The sequence below is a fragment of the Aulonocara sp. 'chitande type north' Nkhata Bay genome, linkage group LG18, assembly GCF_057382095.1.
Source record: "Aulonocara sp. 'chitande type north' Nkhata Bay isolate Kocher_YH1m ecotype deep benthic linkage group LG18, A_spYH_male_GT1.1, whole genome shotgun sequence".
NCBI classification, from domain to species: domain Eukaryota; kingdom Metazoa; phylum Chordata; class Actinopteri; order Cichliformes; family Cichlidae; genus Aulonocara; species Aulonocara sp. 'chitande type north' Nkhata Bay.
In genome coordinates, this window is record NC_141361.1 from 20,482,864 (window position 1) to 20,509,516 (window position 26,653).

At 39.8% G+C, this 26,653-nt stretch overlaps 1 protein-coding gene across 4 annotated transcripts in view; it reads left to right on the plus strand.

Moving 5' to 3' along the window:
- The window catches only part of tnr (tenascin R (restrictin, janusin)), a 211,824-nt gene that overhangs the window by 151,959 nt on the left and 33,212 nt on the right, over positions 1 to 26,653 (plus strand). For 2 of the 4 annotated variants that reach the window (XM_086273406.1, XM_086273407.1), the window contains exons 12-23: positions 638 to 788; positions 4,515 to 4,693; positions 4,953 to 5,043; positions 5,477 to 5,577; positions 8,203 to 8,305; positions 9,103 to 9,192; positions 11,001 to 11,134; positions 11,208 to 11,337; positions 14,268 to 14,534; positions 17,547 to 17,666; positions 18,055 to 18,198; positions 24,564 to 24,683. In XM_086273406.1, coding sequence (XP_086129532.1) covers positions 638 to 788; positions 4,515 to 4,693; positions 4,953 to 5,043; positions 5,477 to 5,577; positions 8,203 to 8,305; positions 9,103 to 9,192; positions 11,001 to 11,134; positions 11,208 to 11,337; positions 14,268 to 14,534; positions 17,547 to 17,666; positions 18,055 to 18,198; positions 24,564 to 24,683 — 1,630 coding nt within the window. The remainder of the gene's footprint in view (positions 1 to 637; positions 789 to 4,514; positions 4,694 to 4,952; positions 5,044 to 5,476; positions 5,578 to 8,202; positions 8,306 to 9,102; positions 9,193 to 11,000; positions 11,135 to 11,207; positions 11,338 to 14,267; positions 14,535 to 17,546; positions 17,667 to 18,054; positions 18,199 to 24,563; positions 24,684 to 26,653) is intronic. The other 2 variants (XM_086273408.1, XM_086273409.1) reach the window with 2 other exon arrangements.

Here is a 26,653-nt window from a genome sequence, read left to right on the forward strand (position 1 = left end):
AGCATTACCTCCATGAAACTGTATTATTATTGAGATTGAACACCACTTGTTGTTAGAACATTACCATTGTGAGTGTTACTGCCCACCCTGGTAATTGGAGCTGAGGTGATTAAATGGATTACATCTCTAATTACAGATTTGATTCAGGAAAGCAGCAAGCTGTTATATGTTCTGTTTTAATAGCAACCGTCAAAGCGCAGGGGTTTGGAGATCTCGGACCAGCAGTGGGTGTAACATCTGTGTGATGGCAGGTAGTGCATTAGCAATGCTGGCTCTCTGAGAACAGCTGGGAATGGCTGTGACTCTGTATGGATGAGTGACACGCCTTTGGAAACGCACACAGTGCTGCCTTTGCAGAACATGGCCAGAGAAATATCACTCTAGCCCGTTTGATATTCGGTTTGGGAATTTAATGTGCTAAACCTTCCAAAAGTTTAAGCATACAACACAGAAAATGTACTGCATGTAAATTAGCTGCTGAAGTTCTGTCATTGGGGGAGGGCCTTTTTCTTACCTTCACTGAGAGACGCTGTTTGTGCCACACAGTTGCTGATATTTACTGAAAAATTAAAACAGATAGGAGCTTTCTCTCTCTCTTCCTTCCCCTTTGTCACTTTAATCCTTGCTTTTCTTCCAGGATAATGATGGAGGGATGACTACACAGCTGCCCAGCACCATCACGTCATTTGTGCAAACTGGTTTGAGGCCAGGCGAAGAATATACAGTGAACCTGGTGGCGCTCCGGGACCAAGGTCGAAGCCAGCCAGTCACAGCTACTGTCACAACACGTATGTATTCAGTTTGGAAGCTGTAAATTAACAACAATTAGCTATAATATTATAACCACCAAAATTTGTATTTAATGTTAGGCTGCTGTGCGAAATGTGCGTTAAAAAGAAAGGCCATTTTCTGCAAATCTCATAAATCCATATTTTATTCACATACATACAAAACGTATAAAATGTTTAAACTGGGTTATTTTACTATTTCATGAGAAGTATTAGTTATTTTTTAATTTGATGGCAGTAATATGACACAATTGCTTTTGTTGGGATGGGCCAACAAAAGCATTGAAAAGAAAATAGTACTAAAAAAACCAACTGGAGGAATGTTTTGCACATAATTCGGTTACCTGGCAACAGGTAAGTAACATGAACAGGACTAAAAAGATCATCTTTAAAAAGATGGGCAGAGTTTCACTGCTCTGTAAAAACACTGCATCTACAAATCAGGGAACAACTTCAGAATAATGCGTGTTGTCATATGTCGTACGTCTATATTATCCTCAAAAGGTGCAGAGAATCTGGAGATATCAGTGTGCAAGGGACAAGACTGAAACTCAGTACTGTGCATGATCTTCAGACCCTCAGCCAGCATGGAAATCACAGCATGGGCTGAGGAACACTTTCAAATAACATTATATGTGAACAAAGGGACTAAAAATGACAAGGTTGTCATCAGTCCTCAGTTCAAAAGCTTGCATCTTTGATGGTATGGCAGTGCCATATGTAACTGACAGCTTGCACATGTGGAAGCTCGCCATGAATGCTGAAAGGTGTAAACAGGTTTTAAAGAAACATGTGCTCCCATCCAGATGACATATTTTTCAGGGAAGGCCTCGAATATTTCAGCAAGACAATGTTAAACTACAAACTGCAGCTATTACAACAGAATGGCTTCATAGTAGAAGAGTTTCTCCAAGTTTAAACACATAAAAGCATGAAAAATAAAACAAAGAAGACCCACAACTGTTGAGTGACTCGTCTCTCAGACAAAAGAGGGACAAGCAGCTGGTCCTCAAATTGAAAATGAGCCAATATTTTTCATAAAATAGTACAATTTAAAGATCTTATATATTTGATTAAGAATATTAGAAGAGATTCTGCTATTTATGTACATTTTACACAGCGTCCCACCTTTTTTTGAATTGTGATTATAAAATTCGACGCTGATCAACCATAAATTCTTTCAGTCATCCATTTCAGAATCTGCTTACCATGTTGAGGGTTGCAGGGAATGTTTTTTTTTTTTTACCTTTTTAAGCTAAATCAGTTTTTATCCTCGGTAAACTGGGAACGTGATTAGGCCAAAAAATAAGTTCAGTCTGATGATTTTTGGGGGTTTTGTTTTGTTTATTTTGCTTAATCCTTGTAATTGTAAACTGAAAAAAAGAAACAGTTCAGCATATTTTGTGCTAAACCTAAATATTTAATGAAACTGCATAAATGTTTACAAAAAGTTTTCTGTTAATCAGTTAATTAGCTAATCACTTCGACATAAACCGTAGCACAGCTTTCCCTGCACGCTCCCGACTCACTGTACGCTCAGCAAAGCAGTGAATGTCACCTTGACGTATTTGCTCTGCAAACCATTTAGGCCCCTGACGTAAACCTCGCTGAAGTATCGTCCCCCCCCCCCCCCCCCCCCCCCACTCCTCACCAATTCAAACCTCCTCCATAACAATTCAGCCTCTGATATGCACAGTCAAAACACCATCAATTTCCTGTCAAGTCTTTGTTCATTTCTTGGGTTGTAATTAAGTATCGATTAATAATTCATGGCACCCGCTCATTATTTTTTTACAGCAGCCCACTCTATGACACCGTATTGGATAAAGAAAGAGGAAAAGACAAATTTGAAGTAACTAAATAATTTAGAGCAATGATTTATCCTTCCTCTGAGACAACGTAGCGCCATGAGGAGTCAGAGGAAAGCCAGAGAGTGAGCGCAGCTGATCTGGGAACTGGTTCTCAGCAACTGTCTTCCCTGGGATGCTTTCTAGGACGAGACCCTTGGGGCCAATTTCTAATACATCAAGAATCAGGCCGGACCTGCAATATGTCAGGCCTTAGTCTGAGACTTTATTTAGACCTCAGAAAACTAAAAAGAAGAGAAAAAAAGGTTTGAAAGAAAAGAAAACTGGCTCTACATCACCCAGTGTGTGAGATCTGCCTTTCACCTGAGTTCCCACAGGGTTGAGCAGTGGAAAATAATTATGGTTTTACAGCACAGCATGGTGCTTTCAATTAAAAAATATGTATGCTGAACTATCCATTGTGGAGTTTTCTGTTGGTCAGTACCTCAACATTTAAAAATTTCACGCATTTTTCAAACGGAACCAAAAAGCTGATTACTTCAAATTAAGTGCCACGAACTGTGCGAGAATGCCATTTCATTTTAAGCTCTGAACTTCTTTTAACGGCAGCAAATTTATGCCGAAAAGTTTCAATTTGAGATCAAACGCTCCTTCATTCTCCCAGACAATATGTTAAACGCAGCAGATGTTAAACCGTAGCTTCTGCGGAAAGAGGTAATTAACAGGTTAATGAAATAAAGTGCTAATTATCACATTCTCTAACACCCCATTACCTTGACAAAATGTCTGTGCATTGGCATAGATGCTGTAACAAGTGCAGAGAAAATGTTTAGTGAATCCCTCCTCTGTCAGACATTTGTGTTTTCCCTTGATGTATTTTGAGCTCTGCGAACTTGATAAGTGTTGTTTTCTAGCAATCAGCATGGAAAGACTTCAATCACGGCTTATGTTTTAACCCTTTCACGCAGATAAATCCTACTGTCTCAGCGTGCGTCAGGTCTGATATGTTTTTCGTGACTGGCTGTCAGAACAGCTTTCACTGATATCAAATCCACATCCAGCGCTCCAGAAAATTCAAGGCGATGACACTACATCCTCTTGGGATTAGATTACATTTTAGGGGTTCAGCTTGTTTGGGATCAAATGACAGATTAAATGCTATTCAGTAAATAATCTGTTCAAATGTTTACCATCTGACAGTTTCTTTCTGGGGATGTCTCTCCAACTGGTCTAAACTATAGATTCTCTATATTGTTACTTTATGTATTCAGGCATTGGTTAAGCCCCATTTTAAAACCTTTTTTTTTTTAAACTACAAAAGTATAATCAGCTGCTCAACAAGCCATATTATTTTAATTACATTTAAAATGCCCCGAAAAGCACCAACACCGGTTGAGTGGTCAAGTTAAGTGACTTGAATTCGCACACAGCTCGCAGCACAAATCAGTCAAAGCAGCCATGCCTCTAATAATAAATACCCCTTAGCCTAAAAGCTTTATAGATTCTTAAGCCATAAAGAAAGTCACCTCTCGTACAGTTGTCACGAAAGAAAAAATTATCTATCCAAAACCAGACAGTTATTTCTCCAGACTATTTTTATCTCTATTAATGTGGGCGTGTGTGGGGATTGATTTGCTTTGGGGCCATCCTCAAGTGAAGTATTTAACTTTGCATATAATGAAAGTTTACTTTTTTAAACTATGATAAAACACAAGTGCGTTGTGAAAAATTAAGAGATCATAACTTGTAATAGTAATTGTCAAGTAATAGTTTGGCATTCAATTTTAATACCCAGCCTGGTCAACATGTACTTCATCCAAGTTCGGAAAGGTTAACAAAGAAACCGCACCCTGGTGACTGTGCTTTGTAACAACATCACCAAGGGACCTTATAATTAGACATTTTCTTTGTTTTGCAGTAATCGATGGTCCCACTCAGCTGATTGTGCGTGACGTGTCGGACACAGTGGCATTTGTGGAGTGGACGCCACCGAGGGCAAAGATTGATCAGATTGTGTTGCGTTACGGCCTCGTGGGAGGAGAAGGGCCACGGACCACCTTCCGCCTCCAGCCCACACTTAGCCAGTACTCTCTGCAGGTGCGTGTGCTTTGAAATGAGACTTGGCTAGAGTCATTATAGGTCACAAGTATAGTATTACCAGTATATCTGTGTGTGTGTGTGTGTGTCTGTGTTTGTACTTGCCATGCTTGTTAAACGATCTAATCTCACAGTCTGTCTGCCTTCTGTGTCTGGAGATAAAACAAATAGAAAACAAACACATAAAAAAACATAATGCAAAGAGATTATACACAGACTAAACGGCCTCTGTTGTTTTGGGTTTTTTTCCTCTCCACAGGTCCTGCGTCCTGGCTCGCGTTACGAGGTGACAGTGAGCGGCGTGAGAAGAGGAAACGAGAGCGGATCCATTTCCACTGAATTTACTACCGGTGAGGTCTGACAGCAAGCAGATGTGGTGATACTGGTGTGTGTGATCCTGCGTCTGCCTCTGAGAGTAGAACAGTAATGACATATGGCCTAATATACGCCACACTTTTTATCTGTATTGGAGGGAGTAGTGAACATCTGTTCAGGGGAATGTTTACGCTCCTAAAGTTTGTACTTATTTATGGAAACACTATGCTGATTTGTTTTTCCCCGCTGATGCCATATTTACACATTAAATATCTATTTGTGGTTGATACTTGAAGTAAAATCTACAGAAAACTGAAGAGGATACACCTTATAAAAATACAAAGAGAAATGTGTTTGATGAACATGAAGAGCTAAATATGAGTAACTGACAATTTAATGTGACCTGTGTTTGTTGTTTGCTTGTTCACAATCTCTGAGAATGGGTCTCAGTGTCCCCAACATTGTCAGCTTTATCGTTTTTCTCAGAGATTGATGCCCCCAAGAACTTGCGTCTCGTTTCCAAGACCTCTACCACGCTCGAGCTTGAATGGGATAACAGTGAAGCTGAGGTAGGAAGTCTTTTGACATTTTTTAACTGCCCATGTTCTAGTATAGTGAAGCATAACCAGCTTGACTTAGTCCTCATGACTGCACAATTACCAAAAATTTGCAGGTAATATGAAGCCATCAATAATGAAAAGTGTATTGGACCCTGGCTAATATACGGCCAATATGAGGTATTTGCCAATATATTAATGGTTGCATTTATAATTGCTAATGACTATAAACAAATAGTTATAAAAAAGTAAAGAAGAGACTGAGAAACACCATTCAACCATGTTACGAGTGCTTATGTTTCTATGTTTGTCCACCAGAGGGCACTCTGCACATTCCCCATTGGCAACAAAACACAGCAACCGAGTAGAGTTGGGCAGAACATAAACGTTTATTTTTAATCTGCATTATCATATTTTCTTAGTAAGGACTAATAGAAAACTACACATAATAAATGTTAGGCAAATCTATTTATGTCTGAAAGAAAACATTTGTCAGACCAAATATCGGTGTTGGTCGTAAACATCCTATATCGTTCTGGCTCTTTTTTAAACTTTATCATTAACAACACCTTTGACACGAAGCATCTGTTGTTTATTATTTTGGCTTCCATATGCTTACAAAAGTGCATCTGATGCTATATTAATTATATCATCTTTAGATTTAATAGCTAACACATGACAAATATATAGAATTATACGCAGTGTAATGCATTAAATCACCAAGCATAAGCCAAAGTTATCTAATAATAAAAATATTAATCATAATAAACATTATTTGTAAAAATGATCAAAACCAGTGTTACAAAGTACTAGAAACACAGAAAAAAAGAACAAACTAGATGGAAATTTTCAAAACAATTTATATATTAAGTTCTGTATGTAGTCAGAACTGGGAGCAGTTATCAGGTTTTGCCTGAGAATCTGAGGCTGCACACTGGTTGGGAGATATGATTGGTTTAAATTCAGGGGCCAGGCCATGAAGGGCTTAAAAAATAATGAGTAAAATCTTCAAATCAATTCTAAAAGTCATGGGCAGGCAGTGTCGAGTCATTAAGACCGGCGTAATATGTTCAGTTTTCTTGGTTCTTGTAAGAGGTCTTGCTGCTGCCTATTTATGCTTTCTGATTGATGCCTGATAAAAAAAAAACACATTATAATAATCTAACCGAGAGAAAATAAAAGCATGAACGATAGTCTGAGTGCCACTAAAGCTCAGGATTGATCGGATCCTTGCAGCATTCCTTAGGTGGACTGGGCGACCTGAATAAAGAGAGTTTACAACATAGAAGTGCTGCGTACATCCTGATGATAACAACTTAATGTTATATAAAGATGGTGAACAAATTAAAGGAATAAACTCATACACTGAGATCTGGTGTCTGTGGGCGAGATTGTGCTGATGTGGGTTCAAATGTAAATCAATACAAAATTGAAACATGGAGGTGATCTCTTCCTGGGTTATGATCCACAGGGCTCACTGGATGATTTAACAAGTATAAAAATCAAGTGAATCAAACTATGGGAGTCCCGTCTAATAATCTCCATCACCATCATCAAACATCAAATGAGGGAAGATCTTTTGGGCTAATGCTGTCAAGTCAAATCAAGTTATTTATAAGCACATTTAAAAACAACAAGCACTGACCAGAGCGCTGTACAGCTGAAAGGTTAAACAGCACGAGCAGTAAAACAGTTAGTGTTAAGACTCAGGCAGGTTTAGTGGATACATCTGGTCAGCTGACCTTCATGATCAGGAAGGTAAGGCGGCGCTAACTCATTCAGTGACTTAAAAACAAGCAAATCTTAAACTCAAAACCAACTGAAAGCCAGTGTTCGGCACCAGAAGACCTTAGACAATCAGTACCAAGGTACTTGAAGCTGTTTTGGTGGCATGTGATGGCCTAACACCTACCAAAGATGCTTCATTATGGCTTACCTTTAATTTGTCACTGGATTTGTAATACTGTGCAAGCTGCTGTTTTATTTCACTGCATTAAATAAGTGTAGTGGACCATCCTGAAACACATTAAGGCTTCTGCTGGCTCTCATACTGCAGGTACATCTTATATCAGTGAGCCTGCTGCATGTTTACCTTGCCCTTTTTATAAAAAACAGCTAATTTCCTCTTAATCCCTCTGACATTATGACTCCTCTTAAATTGTTTCAATAAAACAGCTTTTTTATTCCTTCTACTTTTTCTTTTTTTTCCCCTTCTTGGACACGTTACCATCCCACACAGACGGGTCTGCCTTTCGCTGCCTTGGAAAATGCCAGTTAGAGCGCTGGAGCAAGCGCTTCACTCGGTGCAAATGGTCACCGAATGTTTTGCTGTGAATGAAAATGTGATAAATTGCGTTTTGCTCAGCTGTCACAATGATATTTCCAGGGCTCGCTAACCACACATTCAGACTTATAAAGTCTGTCTCGATGCCGGCAAATTTATTCATCCTTCTGATTCTGCACTGCAGTGTTGACAAAGAGCCAAACATCACACTGTGCCGAGACAAAATAAACCAAACAATGCACAGTAAAAAAAACCATACAGTTTTGGACTGTTTGTGTAAGTCTTGCATAGCGAGACTTTTTCAGGCATTACCTTCTCTTTAATGCTGTAAATATATTTGTGTTTAAATGTAGGTGGAGAGTTACCAGGTGGTTTATAGCACATTAGCAGGAGATCAGTATGACAAAGTCATCGTACCGCGCAATGAGGGAGCCACTACTAAGACTACTCTCACAGGTAAGTGAGGAATAACCATTTTTTTGCGTTTTGAATTATTTATCCTCGACATTTGTAGAGTTCCTATTTTCCTGATGCTTTCAGTATCATCACAATGCATCTAATATGTACCAAAGAAGCTGGAAGTGTCTGTGTTTTACATGGCAAGATTATCTCCGGAGCTAACACTTGGCTGACGGCCCACTGATTGTATCTGTAGAAACGCTTGTTGTCCTGCGGGCGTATTGAAAGGCTGTCAGAAAGATGGGGTCAGCTGGGATGTTTTTTTCTGAAAGGCCAGAGTGCTGAAAAGGGCACGGCCTGCATAAGAATAGAAGCAAAAGGTCCCCGTGTTATTCTGTTCGCTCGTTGCCATCGATGCTCTCCCTCACTCTCATCCATTCTGTCATTCTCATTTTCCCTCTCCCCCTGCTCTCCTCCGCTAATAATCTCTGTCGTCCGCCTCCTTATTTTTCATTCCTCATCTCTTCATCTCTATTTCTGTAGCTCGAGATCCTCTCTGTGGATGCACTCAACCGATTTGAAACTGATCAGTTGTGCAGTTGATTTAAAAAAAAAAAGAAATTTCTTCAGAAATCACAACGATGCTACATGTAAATTTGCCGAGACCTCATCACCGGTGTCGAGCTAATTGGGGCTGTCATGAAAAAAAACTCAGTGTAATTGATGTGCACTTTGCACGAGGACAAGAACGTGAAGCACTGTCTGTGATTATTATTATTATTACGATTTTTTTTGTTCCTGCTACGTTATGTGTTAAATTAGTTCCCGCTTCTCTGTCTCTCTTTGTATCTCAGACCTGCTTCCAGGCACAGAGTACGGCATTGGCATTTCTGCCATGAAAGGTAGCAACCAGAGTACACCAGCCACAATGAACGCCAGGACGAGTGAGTGAATTATGCTTTGTGCTCCACTGTAAAAAGCCAGTGAGTCACTCGCGCATGTACAACACAGAAATCACAGCGGGGAATCGCAGCATCACAGCAGGCTCGTGGGCCCATTTGTTATTATACGTGTAATTCTCACCTGTGGTTCGGCGCTGCCACTCCAACTACTAAAAGCCATTTTAGAAAAATAAGCAAAATATGTTTCGCCGTGACTTGTACTCTTCTCCAGAAGTGTTTGGTATTGTCGGCTTGGGTCAAAGTTCCCATTACAACATTTTAAAGCTGTTATAATGCATACTTTTTTTTGCTAATGGCCCTCTCTTGATCCTTTATTTGAATATTTATTGTGTTGTTGAGTTGTTTGGCTGAAAGGAGAAAAAAATGTAACCCTTTGTCTGAAAAGTGAGTGCGTGGAGGTGCCTCGCTAATCTTTCCCCTCACGTTCACCGTCAAGCACATCTTTCATCCAGGTGCAGTTATTTTAATGGCTAAAGGTTTTCTGCACTTTATAAAAAATTATGCTTCCATTTGTCTTACAAACAAGCTCGTTGTAACGCCTCTTTTCCCTGCACTCGTTTTGAACTTTAAAATGCATCACATCTGTCGCATTTCTCTTAAAGAGCTTTAAGAGAGCCGTTTATGAAGACCGCTTCATGGCAGCGCCGGTGTTACCTTAAGCCAGAGCTGCTAAAATAATCATTTCATTTAACACACATTTACATCAGGTTTTTTTTATGTCTGTTTGACCTCCTAAAAAGCCGTGAAACACCAAAGGTTCAGGCAAACAAGGCGGCAGATGATTAGCTGAGGATTAAACATTGATGATCCACTGGGCAAACTGGGTTACTCATTCTGCAGGGAAGAGAACAACTCACTTAAAAACACAAGAAATATAAAAAGATTAAAGGAGACAGTCAGATCGTTGTGGTAATATGCATTAAACCCATTGGAAACGCTGTAAATGTTTTATTAGTAATGGTCTGTCCTTTAATGTGAGAACTGCACCACAGTTACACAAGTAGACAAGAGTATAGCAGAAACTAAACATGAATTAAAAAACATAGTAACCAGTAGCAGTAATTATGTTTCCACTGAAATCATGAAAGCAACATTTTTGTTCTTATTTTTAACCATTTCGAGCTAGATTTACTAACCTGAATAAAAGTACTGTTGGTATTTACAAAAATGCGATGACAAGGCTGTGAGATGTTTGCGACCACACCTGTTGCATTTCTGAGAGATCTTTTCTCAAGGTGCAAAATAAGGACAGGAGGATATTCAAGCGCGCAAACTGATAGCGCTTGATAGTGAAATGAATCTTTCTAACCACATGTGTGAGCACTATTTGGGGATTATGCTCACGTGATGTTTTACCTTGTTTAGTAAATCTGGCTCTAAATTTATTTGAAAATATTGTTAAAAATCCAGCGCAATTGTGTTGCCCTCAAATGTAGAAAACAACATGTCAAATCAAATTTGAATCAGTGAATATTTCCATAAACTCTTATTTTGTTTTATGCAAATGCACGCGAGCACGTACTGTAGGTGACACAACACAGTAGTATTTTCCCAAATGACAGCAGGTGGTAATGGGCTAAGAAGCTGCAAAGACAGTTGAGAAGACGACTGAGAACAACATTAATATAAATACTTGTGAATTTGAAGGAGGATTAAGAGGAAGGTCCCTCAAAGGTCATGTATTTTTTCGATGTGCACCCACTCAGATATATCTTTCAGGGTGAGAGTGTTACATGAATCTGGGCTGGAGTTTTGAGTTTAATTTTGAGTGTTGCTTTTCCCTGTTTTAGCTCTGGATGTACCTATGAATCTGACTGTGACGGCTTCCACGGACAACACCATCACTCTGAATTGGGGCATAGTCCAGGGCCCCATTGACCACTACAAGGTCACCTACACATCAGCCTCCGGCGTCACTAATGAGGTAAAGAACACTGAAACGATAACCATGTATATGTCTGATTTGGACCTTGTTTAACTCATCTTCCCTGTTCTAGCTGACGGTGCCTAAAGACATCAACACCACCACTTTGAAGGACCTGGAGCCTGGGACTGAGTACACCATCACTGTAGCAGCAAGAAGAGGAAGACAGCAGAGCACTGCAGCTACCATAGACGCCTTCACAGGTAGGGAGCGTAGTCTAATTTCATATAGTGAAGGACTAACTTTAAAGTGTTTAATGAAGATCAGCAGAGACGTGCATACAGATAACATAATGATGAGATCATTTCCTCGACAAACAGTCTCCCTTTGTCTTTTCCATTGCAACAGCTTCAACTAAACGTTCCTAAACAGCACTCATTTAATCCGTTCAGGCTTCATAAGGAGCTCAAATAAATTCACTCACGAGCGTCTCTGCACAGACAAAGACATGAAAGATCAGCCCATTACTACGGAAAGCTGGAGAACACTTCTAAAGACGGTATAGGGTGTAATGAAGTTGAATGATGGATATAGTGAACTAAAGTGTGACATCAGGTGAGGGGAGTACCGCTTAAAGAAAATGGAGGACCGTGAAAGACTTCGAAGGAGCAATTAGCAGAGGCAAATTATTCCAGCCCGTTAATGAGCTTGTTACAAGCGCTCCTAATTGCACCTCTCTTTTGCATCTCAATGTATTTGTGTTTCTGTTTCTTCTTACTCCGGTTCGTACCACATTCTCTCCCTTTGCCGTCGCGCTCTGTGCTGTCTGTTTTTCAGCTTGATGTTGCTCCTTTCTTTTCAATCACTTCGTTTTCCTCTAAACTCACATCCATCCGCCCAACTATACGTCGGACCGCCTGTCAGGCTACTCCACTCTGGTAGTTCTTTGTTTTTTTTTTCTTTTTCCGAAAGCTTGACGTGAGTTTCAGTTGCACAAAGGCCGGTTTCAGAGATGATGGACATGCAATCACCTGCCATCATTCCTTTCTTTACCAGTGTCATTATCATCATCTCTTTTTCTTTATTGCAGCGGCCATCGTTGTTGTCACCGCCGCAGCGTCATAATCATGTCATCCTACTTCTAATCTTTTTGTTATCTCGCACTCCTTTGGTAACACCACTTTAACTGTCTGGGGAGACGTGAAGGAATGATACGATGACAGATCAAGAGAATCAGAGGACAAACCATAAATTACCTGTCATCTTCTCATCCACTATTCACTTATTGGAGACATCTGTCCGCCTTCACTCAGGTATACTCAGGTGATGCGTTCATTTGCATGTTTCCAGCATTTATGCGTTCAGAGTTTTCTAATACACGATCTGCACATCAGTAAGAGTAACCATAGAGATAAAACATGGACTTATCTTCTGGGTCCAAAAAATGAAGCTAATGAGGACCTGCACTTTGTCTGAAGGCCACCAGATGGCGATAGCTGCAGTAGCTATGTATATTGGAAACCAGCTTTCTCTTTTGACCTCTGTAAATGCTTGCAAACACTGATGAGTTTATGCGCTCAGTCACTTTTAGGACATCTTTATTTATGACTATTTCAAAAAATCTTCTCATACTGCGTTTCAAAACAGAGGATTATCTGTGGTATGAAACGGCTTACGAGTCAATCACAAGTCAATAGCCAATGAGTGAGCAGTTTCACAGTCAGAACCGCCTCTCTTTGTCACGTGAGTTTTTAAAAATGACCATCTCGAGACTTTTAAACAGGACAACCCACTGGGCACGTCGCGGTAGCTATGTTCATATTTATGAAGTGTAGAAGTGTAGTGAATTATGACAGATTATTAAGTGATTTAGTTTGTCACACTGGGATGTGATTCTTAATATAGTCCAACCTCCGAAGATGTTAAACCCCATATTTTTGCGTTTAATAGCATCTTTATATTCTAACCTTTTAACCAAAGTCCTTTCAGACTCAGAGTGTAGCCTGTTTCCACAGACTGCTTGTCGCAAGATCCTCCATCCTCAGCTAGAGATAATATTAACTTTTCTTTTATTAACTATGAAGTTGAAGTTTTTTCCCAATCCATGACAAGGGTTTCTCTTTAAGGAAACATAATTTTCTCTATAAAAAAGTTCCATTAATATCTACAAAGGTGAGTCACATTGTCATCTCACATCACCCACATTGCCTCTATGTGGTCTTACTTGCTGTTAAACCATTAACTAGCTTATCACTGTCATCTTGATCAAAGACGGCACTTTCATCACGTCTGTGGAATTTTGCTTCACACAGACTCTCGACCCCTTTTGCATTTTTTTCATATTTAATCAATGCGTAGCCACAATCTTCTCTTTTTAAAGCTGCTCTGGAGACACGTTTGGATCTTTTTCGTACCCCGTCTCTCCACCACTGTTGAGATCATGAACGCACACAGGCACTGGTATCGTGAGGTCTATGTGATACAGAATTTCTGCTGACTGCACATGGCAGTAATGCATACTGACAACTTGTGAAGAATAATAAAAGGCAGCAGCTCACCAAGAAGAATACAGATGCAGGCCAGTGTAAACAATGCAGGTTTCATATGATGATTGATTGCAAAGAAAACTCCGCAGGATGCCTGTAATCCTGGCAGTTCAGGAAAGGAGAAGTCAGTGTTGCCACATTTCCCCTGCTTATACATCCACGCATGGCTAATTAAATTCAAGTCCTCTTGCATTTGTTGCTGTGTCAGCTGGTACACTACTTCATATTCATTACATCATCTCCCGTCCAGGTCATACATTTTGACAACAGCATCTGCTACTATCATCCTTTTTCCATTTTCTTATTATGAAGAGTCCCATCACATCTTCATCCTAACGGCGGGTAATCTCATTAGTTTCCCTTTTTATGACCAATTAATTCATTACTGCCACATGATTGTGGTTTTCTTTGACTCTCACCTTCCCCATCAAGATTACACCCAAGGCTAATTTTCTCAACTGTATTATAAACGGTCTGTTACATCATCGAGGACGGCTTTCATCCATCACTTAACGGCTTGTCTGTCATCTCTATAATGACAGCAACTGCCTGTTTTTTTTTTCCCATTAACATTTCGTGCTCATAGCAGGATTTTTGCCTGTCCTTGAAAGCTCCTCGGTGACCTCTAAACCCCCTCGTTCCTCCAGGAATCAGACCTGTAACCCACCTCTACTTATCAGAGGTGACTTCAGACTCTGTGTCAGTGGCGTGGAGCGCCCCAGCACCGCCCGCTGAACTCTTCATTCTGAGCTACAGCTCTGCCGACGGGACCGACACCTCTAAGGTGACACTGCATGGGTCCAAGACGAGGTCACTGATCCAGGGGCTGCTGCCGTCCACTCATTACACCGTCAGTCTAATCACAATACAGGGGGACGTTGCTTCAGAGCCCATTACAGCTTCACTTACTACAGGTGAGCTGCTTGAATGATGGAAAAAAAAGTTTGTAAGTGATGAAAATAGAGAAACATCAGCAGCAAAATAAAGGTTTGTGACTTTGTGGGGGTCCTGTCCAAGTAGATATGCACACTTAGGGTCATAGTAATTTTGTTTGTCTATGTGTGGCAAGAGTACATGCATTTTTCTGCAACTCCGACCCAATGATTGTGAATTTTTTTTAAATGTAAATAGAATCCAATCATTTGCAAAACCCATAAAGTTATATTAGAAAACACATGAAATGTTTTAACTGAGACATCCAGCAAAAAGATGCTATTTCTATGACAAAGATGACCCAGAGGCGTTGAATCCTATATCAGACCCAAGAGTCCAGCAGCCAGTCTTCTCAACTCCCAGTCGTTTGTTGACTGTTGTGAAAAAATAGTTGATGTTACACAGCACATTGTCTCACTTAAAACATTTAATATGTTTTTTATGTTCTGTGAATAAAATATGGCTTTGTGAGATTTACAAATCATTGTATTATGTTGTTATGTTGTTATTTACGCAGCATCCCAGTTCATTGGAAAGTGAAGAAAAAAGATGATCATCACAACTTCTTGAAGCTCAAAGTATTATTTTTAACACTACAAAACCCCAAGGATCCTAAATATTCTGAGTCTAGTATTATTCAAGACAATCTCACACCCCAGAAGCTCTAAATTAGCAATGCTTTGTATTTGTGCATGTAAAATGACATCAAGTTCCCAGCATTTATTTATTTGTTTTAGCTTGATCTACTTAACAATTAAGAAAGATTCCAACTCTAATCACCTTAATCATATTTATGAATGAGGGATACAATGTAAAAAACAGAGATGGGGAACAGGAAAGAAAGGATTTTGGGGGAGCAAAATATTGAATTAACATGTATGAGGTAGCGTGTAAAAGGAAAGAGAAAGAAAATTAATTTAAGAAATGGAAATACAAAGTGATTTTAAATTAAATATGTATTTGCAGAAATGCTTTTTTTAGGCTTTCATTTGCGCAGCACCACAGCAGAATGACTTTTGTAATTAGAAACTGCCTTGGAGGCTTTTTTATTTTTTTCATTTTTCTCCTTTTTTTCTGTTCAGATGTAGATGTAGAGATGCAGTGCCAAAAATAAAGGTTTTGCTCCTCAGTGCTATCAGATGGTTGAGGTTTGCACAGTTGAAGCTAACCTCAAAAACCCAGATGTAACGTTGGATTATATTTGAGAAAAAACAAGTGGCTAACAAGTGTCAGCCTAATGGAGTGAAGGCCATGCAGTAACAGAAAGGAGCAGTCTGCTTGTTTTGTTTTTCCTGTGTATTCACCCATTTAAGTATATTCTTGTCTTTTTTTCTTACATCTTAATTACGGTTTCTCTATCACTTCTCTCCATGTCTTATTAACCTATTTTACCTTCAGCGACGCCACCGCGACCCCTCGTTAATTAGTACAGTATTTCTGTGTCATTTTTCTGCAGACTTTCTAAATTCCAGTTTAACTGGCAGATTATGAAAAGAAGCTCTCCCTCTCCCATTTGATTGCGACTGTGCTATTTACATCTCAGAGAGAAGAGAGATAAATGAATGAGAAGAGGGTCAGTATTATAACCTGCCGGAGAGTTTGACAATGAGCTGGAAGAAAGAGGATCGCTCTCTTTCTTTGTAGCGAGGGGGACAAAAGGAAGAGGATGAGACGAAAAAATAATGGAGGGCTGGAGACAAATGGAGAAAATAGGAGAGCCAGCAGTAAACAATAGAGATGTTAACTTAGCATCGGTGGCAGAAACACCTGCACATGCCGGTTTCAAACACCCCCTTGGCAGCTTGGAGCCTCCGCTTTCTCGCTTTACATTCACGCACACACAAGAGGCAGATTTTCAGGGGGTGAGATTGGATGGGATGGGACAGATGTACACTATTTCTTGCACCGGTCTTTACGCTGTGATCATTTTAGCGCCCTGCTTTGATCTCACGTGTTTGAACGTGAGCATTGATGGGGGGCTGCTTGCTGCCTTGAATCACTTGCTACACTTGAACTGTGCTGCATTAAGATTTAACCACAGTTTTACTTTATGGTCCAGCTCCGCTTTGGCTGACATAATGCAAAAGTGACTAGCTGTATATCTCTGCCTGCGCCCCCCCCCCCAGGAACCTTTATAAGAGAATAAATTTTTACAGCCATTATTCTTTCTTTGGCTCTACATTTGCCAAAGCAAACGTAATTAGTAAAACATGCACGACTTGAATAAATGCAACTGTATTCCATGCGAGCAGACTTTAAATTAGTCCTCTTCCAAGAATTTGAAATCTCCTGCTTTCTGCGTGGGAATAATAGCCATAATTCTTCTCAAATCAGGGAAGAGAGAGTGTAGCAGTCGTCTATAAGTGCTCTTACCCATCGCCCACAACAGGAGATGGAAGCGATCTCTTAATCTTGATCTTTGTTTTTTTTTTGTTCCATTCTCGTACGTTCTTATTTTTTTTTCTTCACTGTCTAAATATCTTTCTTTTTTCCCCTAGGATATGTCAGGGCTTTAATTGTTTGCTCAAATTGTCTTCACCGTAACCTTTTCCGTGGCAGCTCAGTGGTCTGAGGAGACATATAAAACAGAATTTTGGCAGGGGAGGGGTCTCCTCTGTGTAAACCCTGCTCAGCCTCAACATTAACGGTTGTGTTTTTTTTAGCTTGATGCTGCTCAGTTTCTTCTCGCTAATCTTTTGATGGTGTTTTGTTCGTAATAAAAATGTGCATTAAAAATTCACACAGTCTCGCAGACCCAAGGACAGCTCTGTTTCTATGTAAATTTAATGAAGAGGACATTAAATGTGGACAAAATGAGGGTTACTGAACTACTCGGGCCTTCAAGGGCAGTCTTTCTTATAGATTTTCATGAAAATGACTGAATTAGCTTTGTACATAACATAACATGCTCCTATTATATGCTGGGGCTCATCCTTTTTTTTTTATACCATTTGAACCGCATGACAGTGTTTTCTTTCTCATCGCACTTTTAGGCATGGACCCACCAAAAGAGATGATGGTGTCGGACGTCACCGAGGACGCCGTGACGATCTCTTGGATCAAACCGCTGGCTCCGTTTGAATACTATAAGCTGTCCTACCAGTCGGCCAGAGGTAGCGTGCACATAACTGCAAACCGTGATGTTATTCTTAAGTGCATTTGAATAACACGCTATTTATTATATTAGCATACACAGAGCACACTGCTGTTCCTTGTTACAGTTAAATGAGCATGGCATTTGCTGTAGGAGGCTCCCTCTGATGTAAGATACATTTTGTAGCAGAGCGCCGTGCCACACACCTAATTAATTATAACATTTTATCAGTGAAAGGTAATTGAAATTTTAATTAAAATTCCATATTTATTAAGTATTTTCCCTGTGATGCAAAAAAAAATAAAGGAACAGCAGCTGGCTACGCTGCGTACCCTGTACGTGAAGAAGGAGATCAGTGTGACAGTTCTGGTGTTCAGGTGCTGGCCTCTCTCTCGTGTCCCCTGCAGGTCGAGTAGACAGCGTGATGATTGACAGCGATGTTACAAACTACACCCTGTCCAGTCTGTTTCCTGCCACAGAATATGAGATCAGTCTCAAAGCTGTCAGCGGGAGTCAGGAGAGCAGTGTTGTCAGCACTTCCGTCTTCACAGGTAGGAGCTAACCACAGAACCATTAGGTCCATATTGTTGTGGGGGCCCTTCGAGACCGGGTTTACTCATGCAGGAAGAACGTTGAGGAGACTCCGATGTCTTACACAGAAACAGTTAGTGCAGGAAACTCAGCCAAGGAGAACAGAGTGTGGTAGCTCAGGTGGACACATGTAAAGGTATTCAAGTGTGCTGAGCTGTTCTCCACATAGTGCCCTCTCTTTATATAAAACCTTATTGCATTGCGTGTTTGTTCCAGGTCTTAAATAGCTGTAAGGTATTTCTAAGACACCTAAAAAAGAGCTGCTGTCTACTATAGTTCTGCTATAATGTCTCAAGTAAGGCAACACTGTGAATGACTGGTAAGTGAGCAACCCCACCTCAGAGTGACACGACCTAAATTTCCCTCTGCAGAAAAATAAATGAATAAAAAGCTTCCACATTTTCGCAATAGTGAAAGACATACCTAACCATCGATTGTTATTCATATACACAATTGTTTTTCTCTTGTCAGGTTTTATGCATGTACTGTAGTTAGGTGCCTGTGCAAAGGATGATGTTACTAACCTTTAATGTTCTGGTAAGCCCATTGTTTCTCCAGCTAGCAGCAGCGTCCATCGCCAGGCAGATAGCCATACAGTCTTTATCCCGTCTCCTATGAAGATATGTTGGCTAACAGCAAACACACTGAGTATAGTGAGTTAAGTACAAAAGCAAAGCAAACTGAGCAGTAATGGACTGAAACAGGTTAAATTAAAGGTAGGCCACTAATGACCATGCTTATACTCAATTTATCAACACCAGAGTTATCATAGTTTTGTATTTTCTAATTATTATTATTTTCTCTTTTTTAATTGAGACTTTTCTTCTTATCTTCAGACAGTTTCCAGAGTGGATTTTATAATTTCAGTTTAGTTTTTATTGTTTGATTAAATTATTATTGTGTAGAGGGCATAATGGATTTTTATTATAATAAACTTTTCGAATCTTTAGTATTCGATTAACTATAATATTCTGATCTAGACATTGTTGTCCTTAATTAATATTAAGAGAAACAATCACAGCTGTGTTTCTGAAATCGAATTGTTTACTTTTTCTTCTCCTAAAAAAGGAAACAGTAAATTAAAAAATGAGTCAATCAAAGTCAGATAATCTGTAAAATAGTTTACGTTTAATTTTCTGAAGATCACCTCACAGGTTAGTGGTATTTTGTTCTCCTCTGAGGTCGTAAAATCACAGTGCTGACAGTTCTCGAATAAAGTAAGTCTTGCTGTGAGAGGGCAGCAGAAGGACAAATGTTTGCCATGTAAAATAAATGAAGAGTTCCTCCCCTGCTAGACTTTCGGGTCAATTGCTCTGTCCACAGCTATAACAGCTGTGTTAAAAACGAGCAGCAGACTAAAATGCACACACAAGTATGCACACAATCCAAGGGTGAAGCTCATGTTGTAGACGGTGCAGTCTCTGCCGCTGCAACAGATGAAAGCGTCCACTCCGTGACCCAGTAATTGGTAACCTGCTCCCAGCTCCATCTCACTGTCTTCTATCTCTCTGGCTGCTCTCCTGCCTCCTATCTCTATCCTTTGACTCGCTTCAGTCTTTTAGCACTGTGATGTCTCTCTCTGTCTCGCCCATTCTGCCTCGATTTCCTCCTCTCCTCCTCCCTCCATCTTCTCTGCCCTACCTCCCTCCTTTGTTGTGTCTTCAGAATTTAATGAAATCAAAGGTCTTGTGTTTTCATGCTTTCAAAATTAGCACCAAATCATAAGTTAGGTAAAAATAAAACCTCGCCGTTGCACACACGTGTGACAATGAGATACCATTCTTCTCTGAAGAATTCCGCTAACCTGAGATTAACACACTCTCCCAGTGCTGTATTCAAAATGCTCGGTGTACGTGCAAGAGAGGGGAAAGGGAAAGCTGAGGAGAGCGCAGAATTGGAGCGGGAACAGGCGAGTAGAAGGTGTGTTTGCATACCAATGAGACCTGATTCACCTGGAGCGGCAAGGTTCAAGAATCCAGTAAGAAAAAAGAAGCTGAAAGAGACCCTTTCCCTTGTTTTCTCTTTCTCCCCCCTGCCTCGCTTCCTGCCTCCTCCTGTTCTTTATTATCAGCGCCTTCTTCCAACAATCCCAGCGTGGGTACAATGAGCAGAGACGGAGGGGCTGTAATAGCCTGAAAAGAACATAACTACAAAGTCAAGCTTGTTAGAAATGGTAAACAACATTTTCCTCACATCCAAGAATGCTCAACCAGGGACACTTTTACACTGCTTTCAACAACAATACATAAACAAGGGATTTGAAAGCGTAATCCAACACTGCCTGGTCAAGTATGTAATAACTTGGGTAACGCTGCAATTTCGACTTACTTCACATCCGTAATCAATTACTGTGCGAAGGGCTGAGAAAGCGGGGAGCCATATTTCATTTTGCAAGCGCAGCAGGTACTGCTAATCTAAGATGAATTTGGCGGGGGTGACACTAAATGGACTGTGTGAAGGCCTGTTTAAGGGCTAATGACGGTGCTCATTAGCAAAGTGTCAGGACCCCCAGTAAAGTATTACTCTTCCCAAAACTGAAGTTTGTGGAAAGAACATTAACATCCTCCCTGCCAGCTGCGTTAAGAGAAAACAGAGGAGGGGAATGCACTTGCTTTGTTAATTGAAACATGCTTAAAATAGTCCACACAATACCAAATAACACTTAATGAACATCAGAGATAACACATAAATTGACAGAAAAACAAAAGGCATAATGCCAGGCATGCAGAGGAAATGGTAAATACAAAAATGGAAAAAATTTGACTAAAAAGGGTAATGAAAATAAAGGAAAGGAGAAGAGAAAATAGGTTTTTATTCTTTTTTTTCATCACTAGTGGATTAGGATCACTAAAAAAAGAAATGGCACAGAAATAGTTAACAGTCGGTGACTGTTACATGTTTGCTAAGAAACAGTTCTCGAGTAGGGATTGCAATAATGTGCAGCTCCACAAAACAGAGAACTCACTTTATCAGCAGGACAGTTACCGCTATGCTAATGTTATGATAATTATTATTTTCTGTGAATTTACATAATGATCCTTATCTTAAAGACTCCTTTAGGTTCAGCTACTAAGTGCCACAAAACCAGTAATTAATCTTTACTTAATGATTGGGCGTAATGACTGGTCTCACATTTTAAATGACTGTGTGAGTGAGCATTTTACCTACACTTGAAACACACTCAACATCCAACATCATCAGTCAACCGGTATCCCTGCGGCTCTAAAACGCCACAGATTATATGCAGCCAAAACACTGTTTATGTGTCTAAATATTTGTGCGCCTCATGAGTATTAACGCGACACCAGGAGCACGCATATACACGTTCAGCGTAGCTCCGAGGTTAATGTGTAGAGCATGCGGCTTTCTTTTGCTTTGCCACAATAATGAGAGGGTGTACAGAGATTTACTGGAGTTTTGTGTCTTACTGGCTTTAATGGCCACAGTCTCAATACAACGCAGGCTGACCTCGTGACCAAGTGGCACAGCTGGAGTGTTTCTGAAATATCCTACGTTGTGAATTACACACTAATAATGAGCTGAGAGCATATTTTCTGCATGTAACAGCAAGCCGAGCGCCCTAAATAAAACATATAACGACGACTTAGAACATCAAACCTCAATCATCTCCTCACCAGGACTGCTGCAGGTCTATCAGGTATTGCTGTGTTTGTGTTGTTTGTGTTGTGCCATAATTAAGATCTGAAAAATATGGTAACAAGAGAAGAAGAAATGGTTTCAAGCAACTGGTTTGCTGTGTGAAACTCTATATTTTTCACCCTAAATCATAGTAGTTTTGTTGCCTAAATCTAACCAAACAGTGGAAAAGAAATAAGCAGGTAAAAAGTAAAAAATATTGGGAGAAAAATAAGTCTAAAAATAATATGTTGCCTTTCTTATCTCTTAGATGAAAGGTTTATCCTTGAGCCATTCAGCTACATCAGTATGGTCCCTTCTGAGGATATTTGGCATGGATATCAACTGTCTGCTTATCCAGATATCATGGATGCAAAGAAAGTTCTGAAAAATATCCACTGTTCCCAAGGCTAAGTCAGAAGATGAGCCAATAAATCATCGTAGTACGACACATACTGTACATAATAGATACAAAGTTGTGATCAAATCATTTTCTGCAATCATATAATGGCCTGCATTTATATTCCCACTGGGCCTTGACTTCCAGATCTGAGTGAAAGTATATAGATAGCCTGAGCCTGTAATTCACCCATGCAATCAGTAGATGCAGTATGATGATTGAATTATCGCAGCTCTTGATGAAGGAGGATGACCTGTTTATTTTTTTCTATTTTGGCCATCTCTACTCTATCTCCATTGCCAATCTAATTGACTTGGCAAGGCTCCATTAAATTCACTTAAACCTTTTTGCAATTAAAGTAATGATTTTAATCAGGTTCGTCCATCTATCGCAGTGTTAAGAAAGAGCACAATTCTTTTTTTTTTATTATTCTGATGAGGGCAGGGCAACATTAATTACCTCATCTGGGCAGAGATTGGGATCACTCGCAGTGTTCTGTGTTCTCCTGCCACACTCTCTGCTGTGCCAAAATAACATGCCTGAGGAGAAATTGGGGTTGAAGCACTGAGGTTAAAGGTATAATTAAATTCAAACTCAATTTTGGCATGTCCAGCAGTCTGAGAACAAAATTAGGGAGAGGGTGTGAAACAGGAGGCCTAAGAGAATATGAAACTTTCGCATCACGGTGAAGTCACCATTAATCAGCATTCTTGCAAAGTTTTTTTGTCTCTGCAATTCATGTGAATATATATCTCGTTGTTGTCAGTCTAATTAATAATTTAGCTGTGTCTCCAATTGAATTTCACACAGTGTTCAAAATACAAAGCTCTCTGCATATGAAGGGAAATATGATGCAGCTTGTTAATTTGTGAACAATTCAGTGATAAGTTATTTTCCATTAAAAGCGGTGATTGACAGAGTCAATTTCCCTTTTTCTTTTATTTGCTCTGAGCTTACTGGGCGAGAAATCCAGTGACAGCCAGCAGCTAAGAGATACATGATTTTACATGAACTTTGTTATGTGATACAAAAAGTAGTGTAGCAGTCTCCTGGTTTAACTATGCACAGTAATATAAAAAAGATCCTTAATTTCTCACATTTTACTAGGAAATCGGGAGTTTATGGAAACATATTAGCCAAGCTTTTTTCCCACTTCTTTAAATAGACTTCAGGAATAGTTCTCCAGGCTTTTTGAAGGACATTGAAAACTCCTCTTTGAACATTGGCTGCCTTTTATTCTATTCTCTGTCAATCCGCGATGGATTTTGTTCCATACACGTTTGACAACAAGGTATAAACAAGGTACTTTTACTGCATTGGCCTTGTGTTTGGGATCATTGTCATTCAGAAAAATGAAATTAATGCCAATCAGATGCTTTTAGGATGGTACTGCATGGTAGATCAAAATCTGATTATGCTTTTCTGCGTTTATAATTACATCAATTTTGATAAGATCCAACACCACTTGCTAAAATGCAGACCCAAACAATGACAGAGACTCCACAGATGACTGTAGATACTCACTGATGTACATCTATCCCGACCTTTTTTATACATATTGATGATGACTTTTGATGATGACAAAAATTTGGATTCATTGCTCCATAAGACCTTTTCTATTCTGGCATTCCTCAGCCTTTTCCCCCACATTTCCCGTAAGAATGGCTTAAGTGAAGACTCATTTGAAGTGTAGATTAAGCAGCTGATAGGCTAGATACATCTCTCAAGTCCAGGGTCAGATTTTTGCTGGATTTCTTTCTTATTTCTTGAGGACATGACTTTCAAATACTCCTGATTGGCTGTAGATCTTTTTGGGGGACATGTCACTTCTTTTGTCATCCTCTTGTCCACTTCTGATTTTTTTTGGAACAAATTATGTATTTTTACAACAGGTTTCTAGACACAAAAAGGCCAATTTAAAATTTTAAAAGGGTTCTTTGGTAAGTTCTCTGTTATGTGTTATGCTCTCTGTTTCTCTCGCCTCTTGACTTGGGTGCCTATTTTTTCCTCAAATGATTTATAGGTCACTGTTAAGCAAGCTGACAAAAAATTGTATAGATTTGCACACGCTACAAACAAACAAGATCATTTCGACAATGTATAGCAAACATGTTGTGTTTGTCTGCAATGAGCGGACCGCTGTCATTCTTGGTTGTGATCCACAGCTGTCAATTTATCTGTGTAGCACTGACACAGTATCTCATAAATGATGGGGAAGATGTTCAAAGAGCCTGATATTATCTTTTGTTTAACTGTTGTGTTCATTCTTGTCTTGTATTGCAAACATAGCGATGGATATGCCGTCGGAGTTGACGGCCCTCAACATCACCCCTCAAGGAGCCCTGCTGAGGTGGAATCCACCCGTGTCCAATGTTGACAACTACGTGGTGACTCTCACACACAACCAGGGTGAGTGTGCATTCATTTGCTTGATTTGATGTTGGAAAGTCAGTGAAAGGACACCAATTAGATAACATCATTAACAACCATTAAACTGTAGCACGACACTGTGACTACTTCACATTAAAACACATGAAAACATTAGCTTATACTTCCTTACGTTGACAAAATTACTGTAGTGCCCATCTACAGTTGGCTCTAACTTTAGACCATAAATACCATACACACACACACACATATATATATATATATATATATATATATATATTTATTAGGGGTGCAACGATACACAAAATTCACGGTTCGGTTCGGTTCGATACTTTGGTGTCACGGTTCGATATTTTTTCGATACAAAAAAAATGTTCATGCCTTTTTAATTTGTCATTTATTAAAATTATAAATATATATTTTAACTCAAAAGTACAGTTTTTAAATTTAACCCTAACCCTTGTGCGTGTTTTTTATTTTGACAGTGAATGCGCACCTGCGGACCACTTATGTGCAGCCCTGGTTATTTAGCTCGTCATATTGCAGCCACAGAAATTCTTTTGTCCATGAAACCATAAAGCTGCACTTTCTTTTTGCCTTATAGTCTGATTTGTCATAACTTCTCCGTTTTGTGGTAAGCTTTTCTTTGGCTGTCACTTCTTCACCCTGACCTGTCTTATTTGGCTCAGCAGAACTGAAATGCTTTTACACACGGACTCACATAAGCTCAGCGATTCTCTGCGCGATCAACCTCTCACATGTTTAAGCTGCAGGAGATTTCACTTGTCATGTTTGCATAGTAAGCTAACGATTAATAAGACGATGTCAGAGGAATTGGTGCACAAATTATCATCACTCACAGATCAGTGCTGTCGCTCTATATACACAGTTCGCGCGATTGCAAAGTGAAAGCAAAAAAACAAGCGCAAATTCAAACGTGATTTCAATATGTCACATATTGACAGTGGCTCACCGATGCCAATGACATAATTACCCAGCTACATTTCTGAAAGAATGCAAAAGCATTGACATATATTTTTCCTTCCTACAATAGCCCTACGGGCAGGGCAGAGATAGATTTTGGTAGCCCGACTGAAAAAAATCGCTAGCTCCAGGACGTCGGGCTAGCGATATTGCAAGCCCTGTATCTGATTGAGGAATCACTCATCTTTGGAAAAGAGAGTTTATTACAGAGAAATGGCTCTTTCCAAAATAAAAGCTATACTATACGCTTCTTCTGGGCTATATTCTCAGCAGCATAAGGAGAATCATGTGCTAACAGCTGTCTAAATGACTCGGCTAAAGTTAGTAGCATGCTTGTTGTTTTTGTCTTTGCACTAGGATGATGTCTGCGTAAATGTGCAGTCATATTCGTTGTGTTCCCACTAGTGCTTTCAGGTTAATCTCGTTGAAATGACCTTAACGCCACAACACGGCAAATCTCCGTTAACGAGCTACCGCCGATCGCCCCGTGTGTGGGGCTAGACGGCCAACACGTTAATGAGCTAACTGCGCTAACACACTAGTTCACACCAATGTAATTGAGCATTGCATGGCACATCCAACATACTGTTTTACTTTAGTCCATGACTCGCTTACCTTCAGGGTCATACGTCACATGAAAACCAAAATAATTCCAAACGCCAGATCTGAATGAGGGTGGGGGAGGTCCATGTGTCTTGCTAGCTTGCCCTGCGCTCTTCCTTCTGACTATGCTGTCTGTGTTGAGCGCTCAGTGGATCTGCGCTCGACAGTGCAGCCTAGGCGGAGTAGTCGAACGCAGATTCACTGAGCGCTCAACACAGACAGCATCGTCGGAAGGAAAGTTGATAAAATAAATTACAAATGTTGTATTGTTCGATACATATGCGTACCGAACCGAAAGCACTGTATCGAACGGTTCAATATCGATACGAATATCGTTGCACCCCTAATATATATATATATATACATACATACATACATACATACATATAGTAGTACTGTAGTAG